Source organism: Lampetra planeri, chromosome 18, assembly GCF_965212315.1.
Source record: "Lampetra planeri chromosome 18, kcLamPlan1.2.h2, whole genome shotgun sequence".
Classification (NCBI taxonomy): Eukaryota; Metazoa; Chordata; class Hyperoartia; order Petromyzontiformes; family Petromyzontidae; genus Lampetra; species Lampetra planeri.
Genome location: NC_136124.1, coordinates 7,406,474 through 7,429,112, shown reverse-complemented (window position 1 = coordinate 7,429,112; position 22,639 = coordinate 7,406,474). Strand labels below are relative to the sequence as shown.

The 22,639-nt window shown below is 54.6% G+C and overlaps 1 protein-coding gene across 2 annotated transcripts in view; it reads right to left on the bottom strand.

Moving 5' to 3' along the window:
• The window catches only part of PTK7 (protein tyrosine kinase 7 (inactive)), a 95,178-nt gene that overhangs the window by 13,367 nt on the left and 59,172 nt on the right, over positions 1-22,639 (bottom strand). For both annotated transcript variants that reach the window (XR_013586224.1, XM_078602422.1), the window contains exons 12-16: positions 10,062-10,212; positions 3,388-3,515; positions 2,216-2,419; positions 1,292-1,435; positions 516-808 (exon numbers count right to left, since the gene is read on the bottom strand). Coding sequence is in view for 1 of the 2 variants with exons in the window: in XM_078602422.1 (XP_078458548.1) it covers positions 516-808; positions 1,292-1,435; positions 2,216-2,419; positions 3,388-3,515; positions 10,062-10,212 (920 nt within the window). In the remaining variant the exon portion in view is untranslated. The remainder of the gene's footprint in view (positions 1-515; positions 809-1,291; positions 1,436-2,215; positions 2,420-3,387; positions 3,516-10,061; positions 10,213-22,639) is intronic.

Below are 22,639 nucleotides of genomic sequence, written 5' to 3'. Positions count from 1 at the left end.
GTCGTGCGATGAACATTCATTAAATGCAGAAACAAAATTTAATGTGATGGGTTTTTTTCTTTCTGTGTGCAGTCATCGGTGTCCGGGGCTGAGGTCATCAGCGCAGCACAGATCTGAGAACACAGTTTAATCACAGGCTGCTGAAACCTGAATTCGAACCAACGTCTCCGGCTCCGCGCTCTGAGCCGGAGAGTCACTCGGCCACGGTGGAGAGATGTTAACTACCTCGCATGGGATATAGGAGGTTGTGGATTCGATCCCGTCCCTGATGCCTGTATATTTGGAGCTTGCATGCGATCTCCCCGTGGTAGCGTGGATTTTTCTCCGGGTCCTCCGATTTATCCCTCCAAATTTTTCACGCAATAACCCACTTTGTTGAGCTATCATTTGTGACCAGGTTGCTTCTGAAAAAGAGCTACATAGCTCAGTGGGCCTTACCTGGTAAAATAAAAATAGTTTAGTTTAGAAGCCGACAACACTGCTCCTCTCTCTCTCGCTCATCCGCACCGACTCACCAAGTCCGTGTACTCCAGCACCATCTGCAGAGGCTCCTTGCAGACGGCGAGCAGCCGTGCGACGGCCACGTGGCTCGCCTTGCCGAACAGGTCCACCTCGCGCTGGAACTCGGCCTGGGCGCGCTCGTCGCGTGAACCCAGCGCCTTCACCATGGCGACCGTCTCCGCCTCTGCCGCCGGTGCTGCCGCATCCTCGTCATCGTCGTCGTCGTCCTCCTCCTCCTTGCCTCCCGCTGCTGGCAGCGTCAGCCCCGCCACCTTGGCCAGGTAAACCTCGCCGAACTGGCCCTTGCCTGCTCGCGGGAAACCGCACGCACAAGCACGATGAGTCCATCGGTGAACGGTGGCACACAACTATAGGCAGGGGCCACCGTTTTGCAATCGTGGTAGGAGGCGGGGATAACCTACTCTGCGATGGGTTCGGAGGAAATGCCTTAGAGGCTTGAGACTCGTGATGGATGCAACGAATCCCAAGCGTAAGAATGCATGTTTTTCAGTTGACACTAATTATAGTTAACACAATGATTCGCTCACTTTACACTTAGCAATTCAACTGTAGCTTTGTAATATACACTTCCGCGGGCCGTTCTCTAACAAGGGGAGATGATGAATCCGCCGCTCTCTGCGCATTCCTAATGAATTCCTTGTCTCGTGACACAGAGAGCGAGAGCACAATAGGGACAAAAGCTGGAGGGGAAGAGAGACCAGACAAAAAAAATGATAAATGACACAAAATGTGAGCGGGGAGCGTTGTTTCTCGGCTGGCGGCCTCGCACCGAGCAGCGTGATGCGCTGGATGCTCTGCTTGGCCACGGTGGGGCGGTCGTGCAGGCTGGCGCGCTTGCCAGGCCCGGCCGTCAGCGCAATCTCCTCCTCCTTCAGCTCCGCCACCGCGTCCCCGTTCTCGTGCAGGGGGTCTCCTGACGAGAGACGACCCACACAACCGCAAAACCACACCGATGTGGGACGATCACACAGGCGCCTACCGCTGTTGTACAACAGCCACGTGTTCACGTAAACGAAATGACTTACACAATGTTACGACTGCACGTAAATATGCATAAACACATAGATTAACGCTCCTTATTACTCAATAGCTACGTAGAAACAGAGAAACAAAGATTCGCGCTGTGTAGCCACCCAGACTGCTGGGTGGTGTGGCCAGCGTTATGACTGGCCACCTTTGTTTACACACTGCACCAGGTACTCATTTAAGGCTCAGTCAACCAAAGAAAGGCCCAGGGACGGTCCAGATATTCGCCACTGATGTTAGCCATGGCAGAGAATTAAGCTCTCATTGCTAGGTTTGTAGCAGAACTTGAGATTCAATATGGTACAACGCACACACAGGAAAAAAAAACAGCTACACACGCGGTTAAATGCTTATCTTACTGTAAAACCACTGCAAAAAATACGGCAATCCACCACCAGCGCATCACCTCCACAGCACCACTATCACCACCGCACCACCACTATCACCACCGCACCACCACCACCACCACCACCAGGTGAGCACCACCGCCACCATGAGAGCACCACTGCCACCGCACAGCCACTGCAGCACCACTATTACCACAACGCAATCATCGGCACAATCACCGCCACTGCAGCAGCACCACCTCCACTGTAGCACCACCATCACCACAGCACCGCCACCACCACCATCAGAGCGTCACCGCACCACCACCGCCGCCGCCCACCATTGAGATGTTCCGTCTCCGGCTCCCCGGTGCTCGGCTGCTTCTTGGAGCTGCGAGACTTGCGCCGTTTCTTGCAGTAGAGCATGAGGCCCAGCACCATGATGATGTAGGCAACGGCCGCCCCCACCGACAGCCCGATCGTCTGGATCATCTTGTAGGGGGACACCTGGGTTTCTTCCGTGGGGGGCACGGTCAGTGGGCGCACTGGGTGGAGGAGGGGGGCAGAGGGGGGGTGCATGGGGTGAATTTTCTCCAGACCCTCCCATTCCCTCCCACACACCGAAATAGCACATTTTACACACGTTGTCAATAAAGCAGGGCCTCACGTGAAAAGACATCTTCAAGCGAGGCTTTCATGGTTAAATAAAAGAATGGTTATTGTATTTCAGAGCTGCCACGGTGGTGTAATGGGTGAGCAAGCAATTTCAGGACTGTATCTTTTCCCCCTACTTTGTGTGCCCATTGTGTTCCTCTCTTTGCACGACACCCTTGGCTGCAGCACTGCGGGGGGGCGCGAGAGCGGGGTCCCGCACAGGCCCCTGGCGCCCGAGTGGGCCAGGGCTAGCGTTTCGTTATGCTAATCCGCCGGCGGCTCGTATTACACGACTACACGAGGACACGCCTACCCGTGCGCGCTAATCCTCAGGCAGATTTATTTTAAAGCGAGGGACACGTGAAAAAATAAAAAAATTCGAATTCACCCATTTTGGACACGTGCCACTACGGGTAAGCGCCGTCGTAGTTTAGCACAGATGGGCGAGCGGGCGGGCGGGCGAGTTGGGTGGCTAAGCGAGCGGAAGGTCACAAAAGTTCAATCCCGGCTCATCATTTCTCTACAACGGGTAAAATAGCTACCACTTTGCGAAAAGCCAAACTGGAGCATTCGTACGGATAGACTCGTCGCCCGCACCATGGGGGATGTAGAATTTGGACCATCGTCTCACGAGCGGCGAGAAGCTCACAGAGCAGAGACGTACCCCGGCTGGATGTTTACCGTCGTGGGATCATCACCGGGGGGCGGGTCCCGCGTTATGGGCACGGTACCAAGGTGCGCACTTCACAACCCAAGAATCGCGTTGGCGCCGAGGCCACAATTGAGAACCACAACAACGGCGGCAGCAGCTGGTTGACGGAAACCGACAGATCGATACGGGTCGGGCTGGCCGCCGTACCGACAATGTAGAGGTAGGCGTCGTGGTGCTTGATGTTGCACTTGTTGCCGGCGATGCACGTGTACCAGCCCGAGTCCTCGTTACGCACGTCCCGGATCAACAGCGAGCCATTGGGCAGCAGCTCCACCCTGCGATGGGGGCATCAAAAGGGGCAGGGGGTTGGGGCAGGGCAGGGTGGGTGGGGGCACCGGAATGCTTTTGTTATCATCTGCCGTGCGGTGCCGAGAGAACGTTTTTTACGTGGTCAGTGCTGTAGATGGGATGGACGTGTGTGCAGGATGGAGGATAGGGTGGAGGAGGATACATCCATCGCTATAGTGGACCAATGTGCCGTCCCAACCACGCAAGTGGCCAGCGGGAAAAGCAATGGTCAAATAAATCACCACGACTCGCACCGTATGGGGAGGGCCCTCATCCAGCAGTGGATTGACAAAAGGGCGGCATGCAGAGGAGCATCATGGGCGGGATGAGCAGGGAAGCGGCGTGAATTCACCGCACGCGAGACAGTGGTTTTAGCATCCCGGCCGGCCCAGCCTCCCCTGCCAGAGCTCGTCTGACAGATCACTTCACCTCCACCCCCAACAACACTCCCGCCCCCGCAGCCCCACACCCTTCCCCATCCCAACACAGCCACTCCAATCGACTGCAGCCTAAGCGAGCTCCACCGCAAACCGCACAGCGCCTCGGTTGTGCCGAGTCGGCGAGATGGAAGATCCCATCGGGCTCTTCGCCATTACAGACCCTTCCTGACGGGGGAATGCGACGCGCGTGTTTTTCACCTGCGTGCGCGTCTGTGCACGCGTGTGCGCGCGCACACGCGTGCGGTGGCGGTGGGAGGTGGTGGGGGGTCAAGCTCCGGAGAAGGGGGCGGTGGCGGTGTTGGCTCAGTGCCATAACACGGAGCATTAGGCTGCTGAGCCGATCAGCCTCTGCGGGAAGCCCACGCCCTAAACGCATTAGCACGGGGAGTCCGAGACACGGGCTTAGACCCCCGGCTAAGTTGACACGATGGCGATCGCAGCAGGCGCTACCTGTCAACAACATCGTCGTCGTCGTCATTGACGTTGGCTGTGTCAGGGCCGTGGGAAGACCTCCTCCCCAAGCTGTCGCCGTCACCCTCGACACGGAGGGGGCAACTTGAGTTGGCAGTGCCGGAGGGGGGCAACTCAAGAGGCATCGTCGTCATCCATTGCCAACCACGATCTGTTCACGATGTTGAATGATCCACCAAGCGCCGGCACACAATCCTATCCCTTCGCTAATCTCCATCGTGAGCATCCTCTAATCATTTCTAGATTTGAAGTTTTCGTGACTGCAAGGAATCATATTCTTAGGTTTTTTCGGTAAAGTCACGTAGGTAAAACATCAAAATTAATGAAAATAAAATAAAATAAAAACAAAAATCACGACGTTTCGGAGGCAACACAAGTCTCCGTCATCAGGTGGGACCGTCACAGCTAATTCGGCTGTGACGGTCCCACCTGATGACGGAGACTTGTGTTGCCTCCGAAACGTCGTGATTTTTGTTTTTGTTTTTATTTTATTTTATTTTCATTAATTTTTATGTTTTACCTACGTGACTTTACCGAAAAAACCTAAGAATATCCTCTAATCAGGCGTGTTCCCTCCTTTGGCTGCCACTCTGCCGTTGCTCTTGACCATCGGCCATTTTTTCACATCTCTACATGATCCACCAACCCTGTCCTCCTAAGCGCCGGATCGCAGGCGCGCGCCAATAAGCCCACCGACAATGATCCACGTCGATAGTCCAGCAACATTCACGGCGCCCAGACACAAAGAACGACGCAATCCAAAACACAAACAGCGCAGGGGTGGCCCAGTGGACCAGGGGTCAGAGCAGTGAACCGGCACCACTGTTAACCTTCTGGGTATGAATCCTGACCTCAACGGCCCGTGATTAAACCGCATCACACCAATGCCCGCGATTGCAATGGCTGCACACAAAAGAAATTGTATTCAACGTCTGTTTTCACTGAATTCGGAAAAAAATTCCCAAGCGTCGCCTTGACCGGCACGCGACGAATATCGCCCCAGCAGGGCGGGTGGGAGAGTGCGGCGCCTCTAGTGTTGATTAGTGGTCACGTGGAGAAGTAGTTCTGTGATAATCAATTCCGTGGGCAGAAGGGACGCACTGCTCTGGGAGAAACTCCTACGGACAGCATCTCACGATGCGAGGCTGCGAGCACATAATACAATTGCGAAGAGCCAAAAAATGAGGACAAAACCCCAAAAGCCGGCGAGCTCTCGTCTTCTAGATACGAGGTCGCGTTACGGGCTGTCCAACACGAGTCTCAAGCTTTTTCAGTGAAAAATAAATTGCGCTACAAACACGTGATGACAGCATTCCAGTGACATCGTCGTCCAACAACACGACGTGCCGATACAGCTACAGCACTCGAGGGCGCTACGGCGACCGTCGCCTGAAAGTTACTTTCAAGTCTTATTTTCTCTCGAGCAAAGCTCCGAACTCACGTCGGACGGCGCGGGGCGTCAACTCGAGCGCTGTTTGTTTCCCATCGCTCGGGCTGCGTCGCGTTTTAACGAGCGCGCACCGCGACTCAACGCGGTAAGACAACGCCCGGCGCTCAGGCTAACGAGCTGCGTCGCGCCGTCCGCGCCCCGCCGAGATTACAATCGGCGGCTCGCGAGGGAGCGCGGCCCAGAACGACGCGAGTCGCACAAGTCGCCCCGGCCGCCGGGGCAGCCGGCGAGAGCGAACGCTGACGGATGGGAGGGAGCGTAACGACGGCGCTGATAAAAATAGATCTTTGCGAGCGTCGCACCGTGGGCACATGCGGAGAGAACGAGCCGAACACAAGAGGCAGAACACATTTGCCAAAATTTGATAAATTTTCAATCCACTGCTGGATGATGGCCTCCATGCACCATGTGGGCCATGTGGGTTATTAGACCGTATATCACCATGAATGTCGGTCGGTGCAGGCAAGACACAAACTTTAAACCATAGAAACCAACAAAGACAAAATCCCCTGTTTAGCCTGAACGGACTGTTGGGGCAAGTGTTGTTAGCTGGCACGGCGCGCGAGAGAGTGAGTGGCCAACTCCACGCCGGGCCGCCGTTGTCTCCCCAGTGGTGATGTTTACATATCTCGCCAGGTATTCATTTTAGGCTGAAATGAACGAGGGGAGGGCCCAGGACCGGTTTAGATAAATGTCACTGGTGTTGGCCGTGAGCAAGAATCGAACTCCGGGATGCCAGGTTCGTAGCGCAGTGTGCTAACCTATACACAACCGCTCCTCACGTAAGCACACACAAAGACAAAGATCCCCCCGTATAGCCTTAAAAGCACACACACACACCGCTGAAACTGGTAAAGTGCTGCTCGCGCAAGACAAAGGAGCACCACTGCAGCAGACGGCCAAAGCGCTGCGCGCCAGCGTGGCGGCCTCGACCCCGTCGCCACACAGCGTCCGTCTGCCCGAGAGGCGCTAATCCTGCCCCGCTGTGTGGCGCTCAGTGCCACGTTCACGATTGCGGCATGCAGCCTCGGCGCGCTCTACACGAGGGAGGCAGCCAGACTCATTTGTGCGAGCGGCTGCCACCCACGTGACGCCGCGGTGAGCCAAGACCCTTGCCACATGTCCCAGTAACCCCGAAGAAAGACAAAGATCCCCCGTGTAGCTTTTAACCTGAAGAAGCAAGTGCTGTTAAGGAGCGCCTACACAGGGCGGCACGCCGCACGAAAGGGTGGAGTGGTCAACACCGCGACCGGCCGCATTTGTCTGCTCAACGCTGATGTTTACGCGCCGTGCCCAGGACCAATTCTGATGTTAGCCGTGGCCACGAATCAAATCCAGCTTGACGGGATCATAGTGCAGTGCGCTAATGACTGCGCTGCTATTCCCCACGCATATGTTAATTACTCCCGCAGGGCTCTGAACCCCTGGAACCTCCCCGCCTTACCACCACCACCACACTCGCCGGTCTGAAGTCTCAATAACAGCAGCGGCGGTTAGCCAGGCAGGACCCTGATGATGTGGTGGTTAAACAACTGCCACCATCCTCTCCTACGCAATAATTACCATATTTATACAAACAGGCAGAATTTTACATGAGGTTTTGGAGCAACGGTGCAAGTGTGAAGACGGATTTCTATTTAATTAAATTCCTTAACATTCGTATTCCCAAGAAAAACCTCACAGCGTCCTGCTAAGTTTCGCAGCAGGGGGCGATGACGCCACGTTTCCCCAAACAGGTAATCTGCGGGAAATGACTTAAACTTGGTAAAAACTACATTTTCACGACGTCGCCGCACGCGGCCTACCCTTCTCTCAATGACACCACAGGATCCTCAACATCACCCGTTAAGCAGACGGTGCACGGTATATTTTATAGTTAGCGCGCCCGCGGTTTAAACTGGGGCGGCCCAGGTTGTTCAATTCGAGTGCCGAGCACGACCGTACAACGCGAACAATACGGCAATTCTGAGCCTCCGAAATGAAAGCGCCCATTGTCGAAAAGCATATTCCGCGATTGATCAGTCATTTTACACCGGATTACACCGGCTATAAATATGGAACAAAGTCTGCCAATTACGCTCAAGGATAATCTGACAGCCAGACTTGTGCGGCTCCCACAACACGAAAATGTGAATCACGACGAACAAAAGTGTTGAGAGATGCAAGTCTCCGCCGCGCCACGCGCTCCTTTGTTGGCGTCGCGACCGAAGCGAGGGAGCGGGAAGAGCGGCCTTCGTGCGGAGAGGAGGGGGGGCGGCAGCGCCAAGACGAGGGGCGGCATCTCAAGAAAGCGAGCGGAGGTGGCAATGAACAAAGGTGCAGCATGCGGGGGGGGAGGGGGGGTTCAGAGAGCGTCTGAAGATTGCAGTCACCATCAGGCGTGATTCTATCCGCTGCTGGATGAATGCCTCCCCCCCCCCCAAGCCATCGTCAACCTCTTGGAACCGTGATGCGATGTTCTATCCTGCTCCTGCCCCGTGACGTGATCTCATTGCTCCATCGCTGCGGTGGATGTCATTCTTGGGCGACTTCCCTCCTTGTGGCTGCCACTTTGTCGTGGGACTGGACCGACCGGCCGTCGTCCCTCCTAGCCGTGACGTTTCCCACTCAAGCCCACTCGCTCTTCCTCACAGCAAAGACGATGTCTCTAACCTGCGTTTGTTCTATAAGCCACGTGTTCCCGTTTCCCGTCTCTCTCGAGACAGAGGGCAAGCAGGCGACTTGACATAGCCAAGTGGTACCACAGTCACCGCTAGTTTGCACAGCCTCGCTCGTCAAATCTGGCAGGCCGCCCCCGATTATGACTGCGGCGAGTACTAATCAAGATGTTTTATGCGCCGCCTGCTTCGCGGCGAACGTTTAAGATCCCCTGACGCCATTCGAAATGAGAAGGCCACTGTGTGCTGGCATAATGGTCAAAATCTGGCAAGTTGAAAAATTACCTGCAAATTGCTCAATAGGGATTACACACGGAGGCAATCATGGCACCTACTGGCAGAGCCATGCCTGCTTGCAGGCCAGGTGCTTAGTCACCTCGCGGTGCACAGGGGCAGCTGCCGCTGGGGATGCCCATTCAAATGTGATAAGGTGAGATGTGCTGCAAATCGCTTGCCACGCACAAAGCACTCTGAGATGCCCCGAGGTTAAGGAGGCAGCACGATAATAATATACCGTCATTCATGGCAACAAAATCCCACAATGCGACACTAAAAACAAATCATTTTCATGAGCAGACAGCAGGGTGATCATGACACAGAGGGGCAGCAGGAAACAAACGTGCAACATGAAACGCAAGGGGCAGTTGAAGACAGGAAGGGCAGCACGCGATGGCACAGCAGCCCCACAAAGGGGGGAGGAGCAGCAACAGACAGTGGGGCAGCAGGAGACGGCCCCGTGGGCAGCGCCGGAACACTCTCACGGCGGCGATGACGATGATGATAGCAAAATGTTCCCACTCCAGCCGCGTCTTGCGTGGCCTTAATTACAGCATTGAGCTGTTGGGATGTTCCGTGAGGGAGCGTGTGCGCCTGGGCGAGTGTCGTCAGGAGCGGTGGGCTGCAGCGGTTAGCGCACCGCGCATCGAACCCCGGTGACCTGAGTTCGATTCACGCTCACCCGAGTTCCAGTCCCGCTCAATGCCACCAACACCAATGGCAATTATCTGAAGCGGTCCCGTGCCTCCCCTCGATCGACTCGGCCTCAAATGTGGCGTGTGAGCATAAGCACTGGAGAGACAAAGGTGGTCTGGCATGGTGCTGGCCACATCATCCGCTCGTGTGCCATGCCGGCCTTCATAGGTGCTCTCTAGCAGCACTTGTCCCAGCAGTCTCTTGTGACTACAGGGGGATCTTTGTCTTTGATGTGGTACAGGAGGATGTGGAGCTTATTGAACCAGCGGTGTCAAGATCAGCCTCTGTGAAGGAGGCAATTTGGACAGTTGGAGGCAGTCGCCGTCCAACTGCAACAACAACAAAGGGCGGAGGAAAGCGATGCTCACAATCAGTTAACCCATAACACCTGGGTCTGTCCTGCGACCTCCTGCCAGTGAACCTTCGATACTTCCACGTGGGCCCCAAAGTGCACCCAACCCGGCAAAAAGCACCGCGGCGAGGTCACCGCCACTTAACGGCGAACTGCGTCGCCCATCGCGCGAGCGTGCACGCGCCTACTACCTGTTAATGGGCTCGTTGGAGTTGAGGATGTGCCCTCGCACCTTCCACTGCGCGCTCGGCTCGGGGTCGCCCAGCGCCTGGCAGTGAAACATGGCCGAGTCGCCCGCGTACACCGTCGTGTTCTCTGGCTCCATCTTGAAGTACGGGAACACTGGGAGACGGGGACGGGGGACGATACGCAGTGGGGGGGACACACACGAGTTGGACACACGGGGGGATGGGATACACACACGGGGGGGGGGGACGACGACGACACACACACACAGAGGGGACATACACGAGGCGGAGGGGGTGGGGATACGCAGAGGGGAGACATGGAAGGTACACAAAGGGATACAGAAGGAGGCACGGGGACAACACAAGGAAACAAAGGGGCAAACAGAACAGTGTTCAACACATGAACAGCAATCGAGAACATACGCAAATCAGAGGCATCCTATTGGCTGATAAGAACATTCAGCGGGCTCAGGCAGGTGATGTCGCGGGAAGGAGGCCGCTGGTCAAGACTAATGAGGAAGTGGCAGCCAAGGGAGCCCCAAAAGGACGTCCCCAGCAGACACGGAGCGATCAAATCGGGAGCACGTGCAGGCTCTCGACGCACCCTTACATGGCAAGACCGTGAGCGATGGTCTCATCCAGCAGTGGAGAGACCACGGTTGATGATGACGTGGAGAGCCAAGGCAAGGTCTTTGATTCAGTCGCAGCATGACAGCGCGACGCACGTGCAGCGGAGGCGACGACGACGACGACAGAGGCCCACACCGTCACGGCGATCATTGGCACGCCACGGCCCATACCGCATTCGGTTTTGATTAAACGCACGTCTCGCCGACCGTGCTGTCTGTCAAAAAAACCACCCAAAGTAATTGAGCTTGGCAGGACAAGTTGCTTGGAAGGGATTGAGAATTTGCAACGGAGCAGCAGCCAAGAGGCCAACTGTCGTGGAGGTGTAGCAAATGGGCTCGCGTGCGTGCGGGAGGGAGACGGATCACGGCAGCGCAGGACCACGAAGGATCGGGGGACGGTGTGGGATGGGGGGTGGGGCTCTTGACCCGGTGGTGGATATACAACGCACGATGACCGATGACGGCTACCGTCGTGACGATGATCGATGGCGGCGATGACGACGATGCTAAACTCCACGAGACAGAAAAATGGGGGTCCGTTCAAAAAAACTAAATACGACGCACGGAAGATCGCCGCTCCCACAAAACCGGAATCTACAGAAACCGTCGCCCGAGTCACACAAATAAGGAGCAGTTTCTCTTGGCAAGGATTTAAAAGGAGATGCATTAACAAGGCCACTGGGGGGGGGGCTGTACGGTGGGGGGGGCGCAGGAGAGGAAGCCACATGCTCGCAGTAATGACTTCAGTCTGCAGCGAGCCGCATTCCTGCAGCGCAAACGGATGGATGACAAGGAAAATTATACGGGGGGGGGGGGGTAAGCAGGGGGGGGGGTAAGCGGGTATGGGGGAGAGGGTACGGGGAGCAAGAGCAGGGGCTCGAGTGGGAAGAGAAGGGTGCAATTTCGTCATAAAACTAGGCATGCAAAAGGGAGCAAAAGACAAGATCTTCATCAACAGACTGTTGGGGCAAGAGCTGTTAGCAAAAACCTATGAATGTATGTTGAACTACTTTCGCATTGTACATAGCCAAACGTGCTAATCGGCACACAAGGGGGGTTGTGTGCCCAGCACTACGCTCGTCCATCTTCCCAGTGCTCATGTTTACACACAGCACTGGGTACTCATTTAAGGCTCAGTCAATTCAGATATCACTCATGTTAACCGTGGCTGAGGACCGGACCGAGATCACACGCACGCACGCACACACGCGCGCCCTCAAGGAAACACGCGCGTAGACAAGACGAACGCGACACTCCTGGCGTCACGCAACACAGTGGCGGCCGCCCCAGTGAAGCAAAGCGACGGCGCACGTCACCTCCGTGACCGGCAACCGCGCCACCGTCACCTCGCTGCGCACGCTCCCCCCACCCCCTACCCCCAACCCCCTACCCCCAAGCCTTCCGCTCGCCCGCACTGCCACGGTAATCAAGTGCACGTGCGAGCCAGGCCCGCTCAGCTTCCCCTCCCAGGGCCCGTCGCACAAATTACCCATCTGGCCCAGAATCAGAGTTGCTTCCCTTGCGAGCGAGCGGCGGGGTTGGCGGCGGCAGTGACGGCGGGAGTCTCGGACAAACACAATTTTTTCCTGGCCCGAGACCAAGGCAACTGTCGAGGCAAAGATGAATTATTAAATTAAAATTCGCAACAACAAAAAATACATGGCGCAGCACGAGCCAATAAAAAAAATTCGGTGACCCAAGCATGAAAGAGAATGTGGTATCTAGACGGTGGTTGTCTTAAAATTGAAATGGTCCCCCATCATAGGAATGTGGAATATGCACCACCAGCTGTGGGCGCTCAGCAAACGTTTCAGCAACGGAGTCTCCCTCTCATCTCATCGTCACGTGGCGGCCGACGATGGAGAGACACCTTCCAATTCTTTGCGCTCTCCAGTCACGGTGAGCGCTTCTCCTATTGGATGAAACCCATTCCTGGTGACTCGCCGTGCAGCCAAGCAGGCGCTCCGCCAGTTTCTGTTTCTGTCCCGGCGGCAACGGCATTACATCACCAACGTAAGAGCGTTTGCCAAGAAGCCTCGATTTGGTGGCGCACGCTAGGTATACCGCGCACCTGGTCCCACCGTGCGACCTCCCGTTAACCTCCCGTTAACCCCGAGCGCGGTTTGCCAAGACGCCCGGCATTTTGGCAGCCAACGCGGCGTCGTGCCGCCACGTGCCGCTTGCTCACATGTCCCTTCCTGTGGCTCATCACCTTCGTGTTTTGCCAAGAGCAGAGAACGGTTTTGAAAAGGGCTCGCGAAAACAAACGCCGCATTTTCTGTACCGCGCGACGCAGGAGGGGGTGAGGGAGCCCAATAAGTTAAGCCGACCGCATAAAATGTTTAGGCTGCAGATCATTTTGGCCAATTGCCCCGCTATCAAAACATCGGGGGGCCCCCCGCGAGGGGCTAAAGCCGAGCAGTTGCGTGTTTTTAGCGCCGGGATTTAGCCGCTTTATCTCCTCCGGCCCCAGGGGCTAGCATGGCAACATCGGCAGCGCCCCGCAGACGGCTCCCAACTACCGGCGGTAGACGGCTGGCCCCACCTACGCGACCGACGCTCAAATATTGCGGCAGCGCCGCCCTTTTTGGAACTCGATGCCTCTCCGCGCAGATCCTGCCCAAAGGGCTCACGGCGCCTTAACGGTCGAAGAACCTGTGCTTGCAGTGGGGCGCAAGCGCAACTCACCACGTGTGTCATTAACACGGCTGCAGTATCAACATTTACACAAGCGGCTGATGTTTGGGCAATGGAGCCGCTTCACAGCAGAGAGGGAGGGCGGAGAGGGAGGGCGGAGAGGCTGGCCGACTCGCTGTTTGCAAGATTGTACTTCATGCCGTGGTTCCGTAATAACATGGACAAATGAACAACGTGAATTGAACAGGACCGGTCTCTCTATCAACAGAGATTGGCTCCATTTCCCATCTCGTTTTGGAGATTTGACCACATCGTTCTCAACGGAGACGTCAGCCAAAAAACCCACCGAGACAAACATCTTATCCAATGAGTGGCAAATAAACCCTCAAAGACGGACGCATTTACCTCTGCGGTGTAAAAGAAAAAAGAAAATCTACACAGATAAAACTTCTCGGGCACCTTCCCTCCTTGGCTGCCATTCCGTCGTGAGTCTCGACCACCGGGCATCGTTCCTTCTAGCCGTGACGTGTCCTGTCCAAGGCCACTTACTTTCTTAACAGTCAATATGTTTTTAATCTTGATTTGAAGCTTTCGTGACTGGAGGAATCCATACTCTTTGGTTTTTTCGGTAAAGTCTACCTACGTGACTTTACCGAAAGAACCAAGAGTATGTCTTTAACCTGCCTTTCTTCTCCAATCTACGTGTCCCTTTATCGGTCACCCAACGTCCTTCTGAGCATCCGCCATGTACAGGCGCTTCCATGAATCACTACATCGCAGGACGGTGGGACATGGCGACAGCTTCATCCAGCAGCGGACTGATCACGCCTCTTCATCTTGTCGCACGACGGGTGGGGTCCGATCTCAGAGTCCTCTCCCCCTCCTCCACGGTCTTCAATCCATCGCCACCTCCAACACACCGAGGCAGAGTGTTCTCAAGTCCTCGTTGAAAACCTCTCTCCAGGTCTTTTTCGGTCTCCCCATCCATCTCTTTCGCTTTCCCTCGACGTTCACGGTCTGAACTTTCCGTCCACCGTCGTCTTCCGAGCCTCGGGCCACATGTCCGAACGACGTCCGCTCAGCATCGCGGCGAGTCTCCCTGGCCCGGCCGTCCATCCCGAGCGAACACAAATTATCGGAGTCCGTCCCAACTGCCATCAATTGGGGCCACACACAGGAATGCACCGGGAGCTGCCGGCTAGACGCTCGGAGCCGATATCGCTCGCCCCCACCCACCACCCCCTCTGTGGCCCGTGTCAACGGCGCCATCTCACCCTCACCGTGGCGCACGCCGCCATCCTGTACGGCGCACGAGAGCGCTGGCACACGGTGCCAGGAGGCCCCCCTGGTGGGATAAACCGCAACTGGCTTCGGACTTGCCGAGCCAAACGAGCCACCGCGAATTTGCACGCCGGTGACAGAGGTCAGGGTTCACGTGCTACGACGGCGGTATTCGCGACGCTACGCGGAATGTCAGGAGCGGCGGCTGAGCACCGAAGTGTGCGCGATGGAACATGGGGGCTCCTGTCTGGCTCACGTACTCCAGCCTGGCTCACGTACCCCCCTGCCTTGCTCAGATATATTTTCTTACACAGGAGAGCCTCATCGGGTCTCAAGACTCTTTTTCAGGAAGCTCCTGCCAAGTTTTCGCAGTATGGGGCGGCGATGTTGCTGTGGCTGCTGCTGCGTAATCCCAATAGAATAATTTACGGGCAATTTTTTAAGCATTGGAAAATTTGTCCAATACCAGTTCCATGGTGCCTTTTAGCTTTGGAAAGAAAGCAAGAGAACCTGGGAGGAAAAACATGCAGAATAGGGGGGGGCAGGGGGTGGAGAAGAACATACAAACTCCACTCAGAAAAGTGCCCTGCTTGCTGTGAGCCATGCTGATATCCAAGACAACCTTGCCTGGCTCGGATATATACTAAACACTTGTTTTATTTTCTTTTACTAGATAAGGCTCACTGAGCTATGTAGCTCTTTTTTCAGAAGCGACCTGGCTATCACGAATGATAGCTCAACGAAGTGGCTTATCACGTGGTAATCTATCGCAACCAAACACTCAAAACGCGTGTTAAAAAAATGTGGAGGTAAAAACCAAATGAGACCTGAATAAAAATCCACGCGACCACGAGAAGAACATGCAAACTCCAAATATACAACAGGCGTCATGGTCAGGATCGAACCTACGACTTCCCGTATACCATGCGAGGTAGTCAACATCTCGCCACCGCGGCGCCCTATTATGCCTTGCCGGGCCTCACGTTGAGCCCCCTTCCTGGCGTGCACGAGGCTCCTCTGGGGTGGCGGCCGACGTCGCCACCGCCCCGGCGCTCGTGCGGTTTCACCGGCGCCCGCGATTAACTGCAGCGAACACCTCGGGCGACATGGCGGCACGGCACGGCCCGAGAGTGCGGGTGCGGTAAAACATTTACAAGGCCCCGGCGCGACGGTAAACGAGCGTGCTGGCCCGGCAACACAGAATTCCATTTTCTGGCACAAATAAAACATTTAAACAACAACCCTACCCCCCCAATAACCACCAAGCACTAAAGCGGGGCAAGAATTACATCCACAGAGTTAGGTGGAAGACAAATAGCTGCCCAGGTGTGTCACCCATCAGCCGAGTGAAGAAGCGTCGATTCCTCAAGTTGATTCTAATGCTCACAGTGCACGCGTCTATTCGGCTCCTTGTGATTTGTACAAAACGTGAACTGTTAACTACCTCGCCTGGTATACAGGAGGTCGTAAGTTCGACCCTGACCATGACGCCTGTTGTGGCGAGGGCACCGCACTATGAGCCAGGTCGCCTGAGTTCGATCCCTGGCCAAGGCGAACGTCAGAGTGGTGAGTGATGATGTCTGAATCGGTCCTGGCAGCCTCCTTTATCAACCCACATCGAGCAGCGTGAAGTATAGTCGGACAACCCCCTCGTCTGCCACAGGGAGGACTTTATCTGGCAGCAGATTTCCAAAGGGCTGTAAAATTCCGCAAAATATACATAAATCAAAAGTGAGAGAGCCAGTGAGAGAGCTCGTGGTTCCATCTCAAATGAGCATGGGGCAGTGCACATCTCCTGTTTACATCCTTGAGCCAGTGGACATAATTCCACATTCCTATGGTGTGGGGTGAGTCTATCCACGTAACATGAGACTCTCGACAAAGTGTGTGCTCATTGTATTAACCCAGGATTTGAACTCGTAACTTTCAGACGTTGAGCCAGTGCCTCTAACCACAGCTCCACTCGGCCAGACATCATCACATGCGCGATTAAGTCAGCAAGGCACACGCAATGGCGATTAGTGCATCAGACTAAACGCCGCTAATTGAAGAGATATGCGCAAAAGAGGGCACGCTGTGAACCCAGAACCACCAGACTAAAGCCCAGCACTGGATGCTTTGCCATATATATTTTTTTGTATTTACACTTGTAAATAAAACTTGGTCCTGCCAGTTTTTGTAGTGGGGTCCGATGTTGCTGCTGTGTATAACTCCAACCGAGTAATTGGTGGGTAATTTTTCAGCATTGCGATGTTTTGGCCAATACCAGTTTGCATGGTATGTTTTAAGCTATACGATGATACCAGCAAACCCAGAGGAAACCCATGTAAAACAGGGGAAGAACATACAAATTCCACGCAGAAAGTTGCCCGGGTCGGGAAGGGAAACCGGTCCCATTCTTTCCGTACCGCGCTGCCAGCCTCCAACCCTACGGCACAAACGACGAGCTAAATATTCAACGCAGTCTAGAGTGAACGTAACAAGACAAACGAGACGGAACAAACGGGTAAGCATACGAGTGAAATGACACGGCGATGTTTTACACACCAAACCAGCTCATGCTAAATCGACAAGAGGAGGACTGAAATCGGTTCAGAAGTTAACCGTGGCCGGGAATCAAACTCAGGTTGGCGGGCTCGGAGCTAAACGGGAGTGAATAAAACTGCACGACTGAGACGAGAACAGAGTAAGCCGGCCGGCAATAATGACGCGAGTATAATGGGATCGCAAAATTGAATCACAACCCACGAATCAATCGCGACGCTTCGTCGAACCTCCGTGCGGGTCGGGGCGGATTTGGCATAGGAGGTGAGTGGGGGGGTTGTGGGGAGGATGTCGAGGGGGCTAACTGTAACTCGCCTACAATCCATCACCGTGCGAGGGGGTGGGGGGCGACGATGCGATGTTCGGGGCATTGGTATGCGTCGTCTCGGGTGTCGCTCCGCCTCCACGCTCGCCGGCAAGATAACAACGCGCGCCCGCGGCCGCGGCTGTGGGAAAAAATCCGCTGGAATCGGCGGTGGGGGCGGCGGCGCGTCGTTTACCTTGCCCGCGCGATAAGCGCGGCAGCGGCTCGCAAGGTGCGGGAACGTTTAATTAGAAATCCCATTCACGGCAGCTTGGCCTCGCGACAGCTCCTCCACCGCCCATCCCCATGCCAGCACGGGCTCTTTATGAATTTGTTTTTGTGGGTTGGGTGGAGGGGGCGGCGGGGGGGGGGAGGGGGCAGGGGGGAGTCGTGTTTGCTGGGAGCGTCTATTGTGGCACTGCGGCGCTAATCTGCGCTCTTGGCCGGACTCTCTCAAACGGCCACCTGCGGTGAGCGAGGGAGGAATCGCGTCGCGTACTCAAGCACACACAATATAAGTACGCATCATGCATGCACACGCCGGGCATACGCACACTATATATACGCATCATGCACGCATCATGTACGCACAACCCTGTATGCACATGCATGCATCATGCACGCGCCGAATGTGCACGCACATACATAGACACGCAAGCACAAACGCACACACAAATACACGCAAGCATGCCTAAAATAAATCGCAAGCACAGATATGCACAAATACACACACAATGCACAGAGATGAATGTCTCCCAGAGCCTACATAAAATGTGCAAGTGCTGTTAGCGAGCGCCTATTAAAGCTGGCGCGGCACACGAGGGAGTGCAGTGGCCAGGAACACACCCGGCTGCCTTTGTCTTCCCAGCAGTGATGTTTACACCGCTTCAAGTAATAAACTCACACAAACCCAGATACATAAACAACAACAACCATTTGCCTCTAAGTGGTGATGATGTCACCACAGTGCTTGTGCTAGGCTAGGTGCACTTTGAGGGTATGAAGCGGAGACGGCTGACTGACAAGATAAATACTCACAAGTGTAGTGAGTCCAACCGAGTCGCAGACGTTGTTCCTTTAAGAGGCAACACAGTTATTTGTAACACCGTAACACAAAGGGGTAACTGCCCCTTTACCAGATACAACCTAGGGTGGTGACCACCCAGCTAACTCCACTATACAGAGGAGTTACTGCTACGAAGGGTCGGACCCTCGCTCAGCTCTCCGACCACGTGGTTGCCTCGTAGGACAAAGAGCTTCAGCTTGACACGTTGAGCTTCCAGCTTGTAGATGTTGAGCTTCCAGCTTGTAGACGTTGAGCTTCCAGCTTGTAGGTGTTGAGCTTCCAGCTTGTAGACGTTGAGCTTCCAGCTTGTAGGTGTTGAGCTTCCAGCTTGTAGATGTTGAGCTTCCAGCTTGCAGATGTTGAGCTTCCAGCTTGCAGATGTTGAGCTTCCAGCTTGTAGGTGTTGAGCTTCCAGCTTGTATATGTTGAGCTTCCAGCTTGTAGGTGCTGAGCTTCCAGCTTGTAGACGTTGAGCTTCCAGCTTGTAGACGTTGAGCTTCCAGCTTGTAGGTGCTGAGTTTCCAGCTTGTAGACGTTGAGCTTCCAGCTTGTATATGTTGAGCTTCCAGCTTGTAGGTGCTGAGCTTCCAGCTTGTAGACGTTGAGCTTCCAGCTTGTATATGTTGAGCTTCCAGCTTGTAGGTGCTGAGCTTCCAGCTTGTAGGTGCTGAGCTTCCAGCTTGTAGACGTTGAGCTTCCAGCTTGTATATGTTGAGCTTCCAGCTTGTAGGTGTTGAGCTTCCAGCTTGTAGACGTTGAGCTTCCAGCTTGTAGATGTTGAGCTTCCAGCTTGTAGATGTTGAGCTTCCAGCTTGTAGACGTGGAGCTTCCAGCTTGTAGATGTTGAGCTTCCAGCTTGTAGACGTTGAGCTTCCAGCTTGTAGATGTTGAGCTTCCAGCTTGTAGATGTTGAGCTTCCAGCTTGTAGATGTTGAGCTTCCAGCTTGTAGATGTTGAGCTTCCAGCTTGTAGACGTGGAGCTTCCAGCTTGTAGGTGTTGAGCTTCCAGCTTGTAGGTGTTGAGCTTCCAGCTTGTAGATGTTGAGCTTCCAGCTTGTAGATGTTGAGCTTCCAGCTTGTAGACGTGGAGCTTCCAGCTTGTAGATGTTGAGCTTCCAGCTTGTAGGTGTTGAGCTTCCAGCTTGTAGATGTTGAGCTTCCAGCTTGTAGGTGTTGAGCTTCCAGCTTGTAGATGTTGAGCTTCCAGCTTGTAGGTGTTGAGCTTCCAGCTTGTAGATGTTGAGCTTCCAGCTTGTAGGTGTTGAGCTTCCAGCTTGTAGATGTTGAGCTTCCAGCTTGTAGGTGTTGAGCTTCCAGCTTGTAGATGTTGAGCTTCCAGCTTGTAGGTGTTGAGCTTCCAGCTTGTAGACGTGGAGCTTCCAGCTTGTAGATGTTGAGCTTCCAGCTTGTAGGTGTTGAGCTTCCAGCTTGTAGATGTTGAGCTTCCAGCTTGTAGGTGTTGAGCTTCCAGCTTGTAGATGTGGAGCTTCCAGCTTGTAGGTGTTGAGCTTCCAGCTTGAGACGTTGAGCTTCCAGCTTGAGACGTTGAGCTTCCAGCTTGAGACGTTGAGCTTCCAGCTTGAGACGTTGAGCTTCCAGCTTGAGACGTAGAGCTTCCCGCTTGTAGATGTTGAGCTTCCAGCTTGTAGACGTTGAGCTTCCAGCTTGAGACGTAGAGCTTCCAGCTTGAGACGTTGAGCTTCCAGCTTGAGACGTTGAGCTTCCAGCTTGAGACGTAGAGCTTCCCGCTTGTAGATGTTGAGCTTCCAGCTTGTAGATGTTGAGCTTCCAGCTTGAGACGTTGAGCTTCAGCGTGTAGATGTTGAGCTTTCAGCTTGTAGATGTTGAGCTTTCAGCTTGTAGACGTTGAGCTTCCCGCTTGTAGATGTTGAGCTTCCAGCTTGTAGACGTTGAGCTTTCAGCTTGTAGATGTTGAGCTTTCAGCTTGTAGATGTTGAGCTTTCAGCTTGTAGATGTTGAGCTTCCAGCTTGTAGATGTTGAGCTTCCAGCTTGTAGATGTTGAGCTTCCAGCTTGTAGACGTGGAGCTTCCAGCTTGTAGGTGTTGAGCTTCCAGCTTGTAGACGTGGAGCTTCCAGCTTGAGACGTAGAGCTTCCAGCTTGAGACGTTGAGCTTCCAGCTTGAGACGTTGAGCTTCCAGCTTGAGACGTTGAGCTTCCAGCTTGAGACGTTGAGCTTCCAGCTTGAGACGTTGAGCTTCCAGCTTGAGACGTAGAGCTTCCAGCTTGTAGATGTTGAGCTTCCAGCTTGTAGATGTTGAGCTTCCAGCTTGAGACGTTGAGCTTCCCGCTTGTAGATGTTGAGCTTCCAGCTTGTAGACGTTGAGCTTCCAGCTTGAGACGTAGAGCTTCCAGCTTGAGACGTTGAGCTTCCAGCTTGAGACGTTGAGCTTCCAGCTTGAGACGTAGAGCTTCCCGCTTGTAGATGTTGAGCTTCCAGCTTGTAGATGTTGAGCTTCCAGCTTGAGACGTTGAGCTTCAGCGTGTAGATGTTGAGCTTTCAGCTTGTAGATGTTGAGCTTCCAGCTTGTAGATGTTGAGCTTTCAGCTTGTAGACGTTGAGCTTTCAGCTTGTAGATGTTGAGCTTTCAGCTTGTAGACGTTGAGCTTCCCGCTTGTAGATGTTGAGCTTTCAGCTTGTAGACGTTGAGCTTTCAGCTTGTAGATGTTGAGCTTTCAGCTTGTAGATGTTGAGCTTCCAGCTTGTAGACGTTGAGCTTCCCGCTTGTAGATGTTGAGCTTCCCGCTTGTAGATGTTGAGCTTCCAGATGTTGAGCTTCCAGCTTGAGACGTTGAGCTTCCAGCTTGTAGATGTTGAGCTTCCAGCTTGAGACGTTGAGCTTCCAGCTTGTAGATGTTAAGCTTCCAGCTTGCAGATGTTGAGCTTCCAGCTTGAGACGTTGAGCTTCCAGCTTGTAGCTGTAGAGCTTCCAGCTTGTAGCTGTAGAGCTTCCAGCTTGTAGGTGTAGAGCTTCCAGCTTGTAGGTGTAGAGCTTCCCGCTTGTAGAATGCAGCGACCCCGGTCCCTCTCAGGGACCCGCCTTATATCCCTCTCTGGTCGGGGCCGCTCCGGCCTCGGCCCCGCCTGCCTTCACGAGCATTCTCGTTCCCTCTCTATCCTTCTCAAGAGCTCTCCCGGACACGTGATCACCCACTAGCCCCCCCCAATCTGGGGCCCCCTGTGTGGATACTCCGGATCACGTGTCTACGGGGTCAACCAGAGTGCCATGGCCCGGGGCAACCCTGCCCCTGGGCTGACACTCACCCACTCCCCCTCGGGGGAGCCCCCACCACACGCTGTGCATGGTGCCCGCACTTTCCCAGTGCTCGCCGAGCCCCGCGAGGGCTGGCATTACACACAGCCACCCACATGGTGCTGTCCACGATGTAGGAACATCGAACGACACGGCCCTTCTGGGCCGGCACCATACAGTGACATCCCCGATGTCACTACACATGCACAAAAGTGCACATGTATAAAAAAAAAACATAGGGGAAAATATATGTGCATATCAACGAATAAAAAGATCCCCCGTATGGGGAATTGCTGCTAGCGAGCACGTACGAAGGCTGCCGTGGCACATGGGGGGTAAGGTAGCCATCTCCACACCCGGCCGCCTTTGTACCCGAGTGGCGATGTTTACACATTGAACTCGGTACTCATTTGACGCCGAGTCGACTGAGGAGGAAGCCCAGGACTGGTTCAGATATTCGTCACCAATGTTAGCCGTGAGCGGGAATCGAACTCTGGTCGCCGGGTTCGTAGCGCATCGCGCTCACCACCGCGCCACCGCTCTCCACACGCACACACACACGTGCACCTTCACGCTCGCCCACCCAGACAACTCCAGCCACGGGCACTGCACAAAGACCCACTACTTCCCACTCGTTGCACCATTACAGCTGGCCGGCTCGGCCGTGCTGTGACACGCATGCGCGTGTACCGAAGAGGAGGCTTAAATAAAAATATAATAAGTGCTTCGGCGGCGCTCCAGCTGTGATGCGGTCGCAGCTCAGGGGCATCATCACACTCGAGCGTGACAGCCGCTCGCTCGCGCGACGCATCCCGCGTCCTCCCGCGCGCGCCCTAAGTGCCGCAC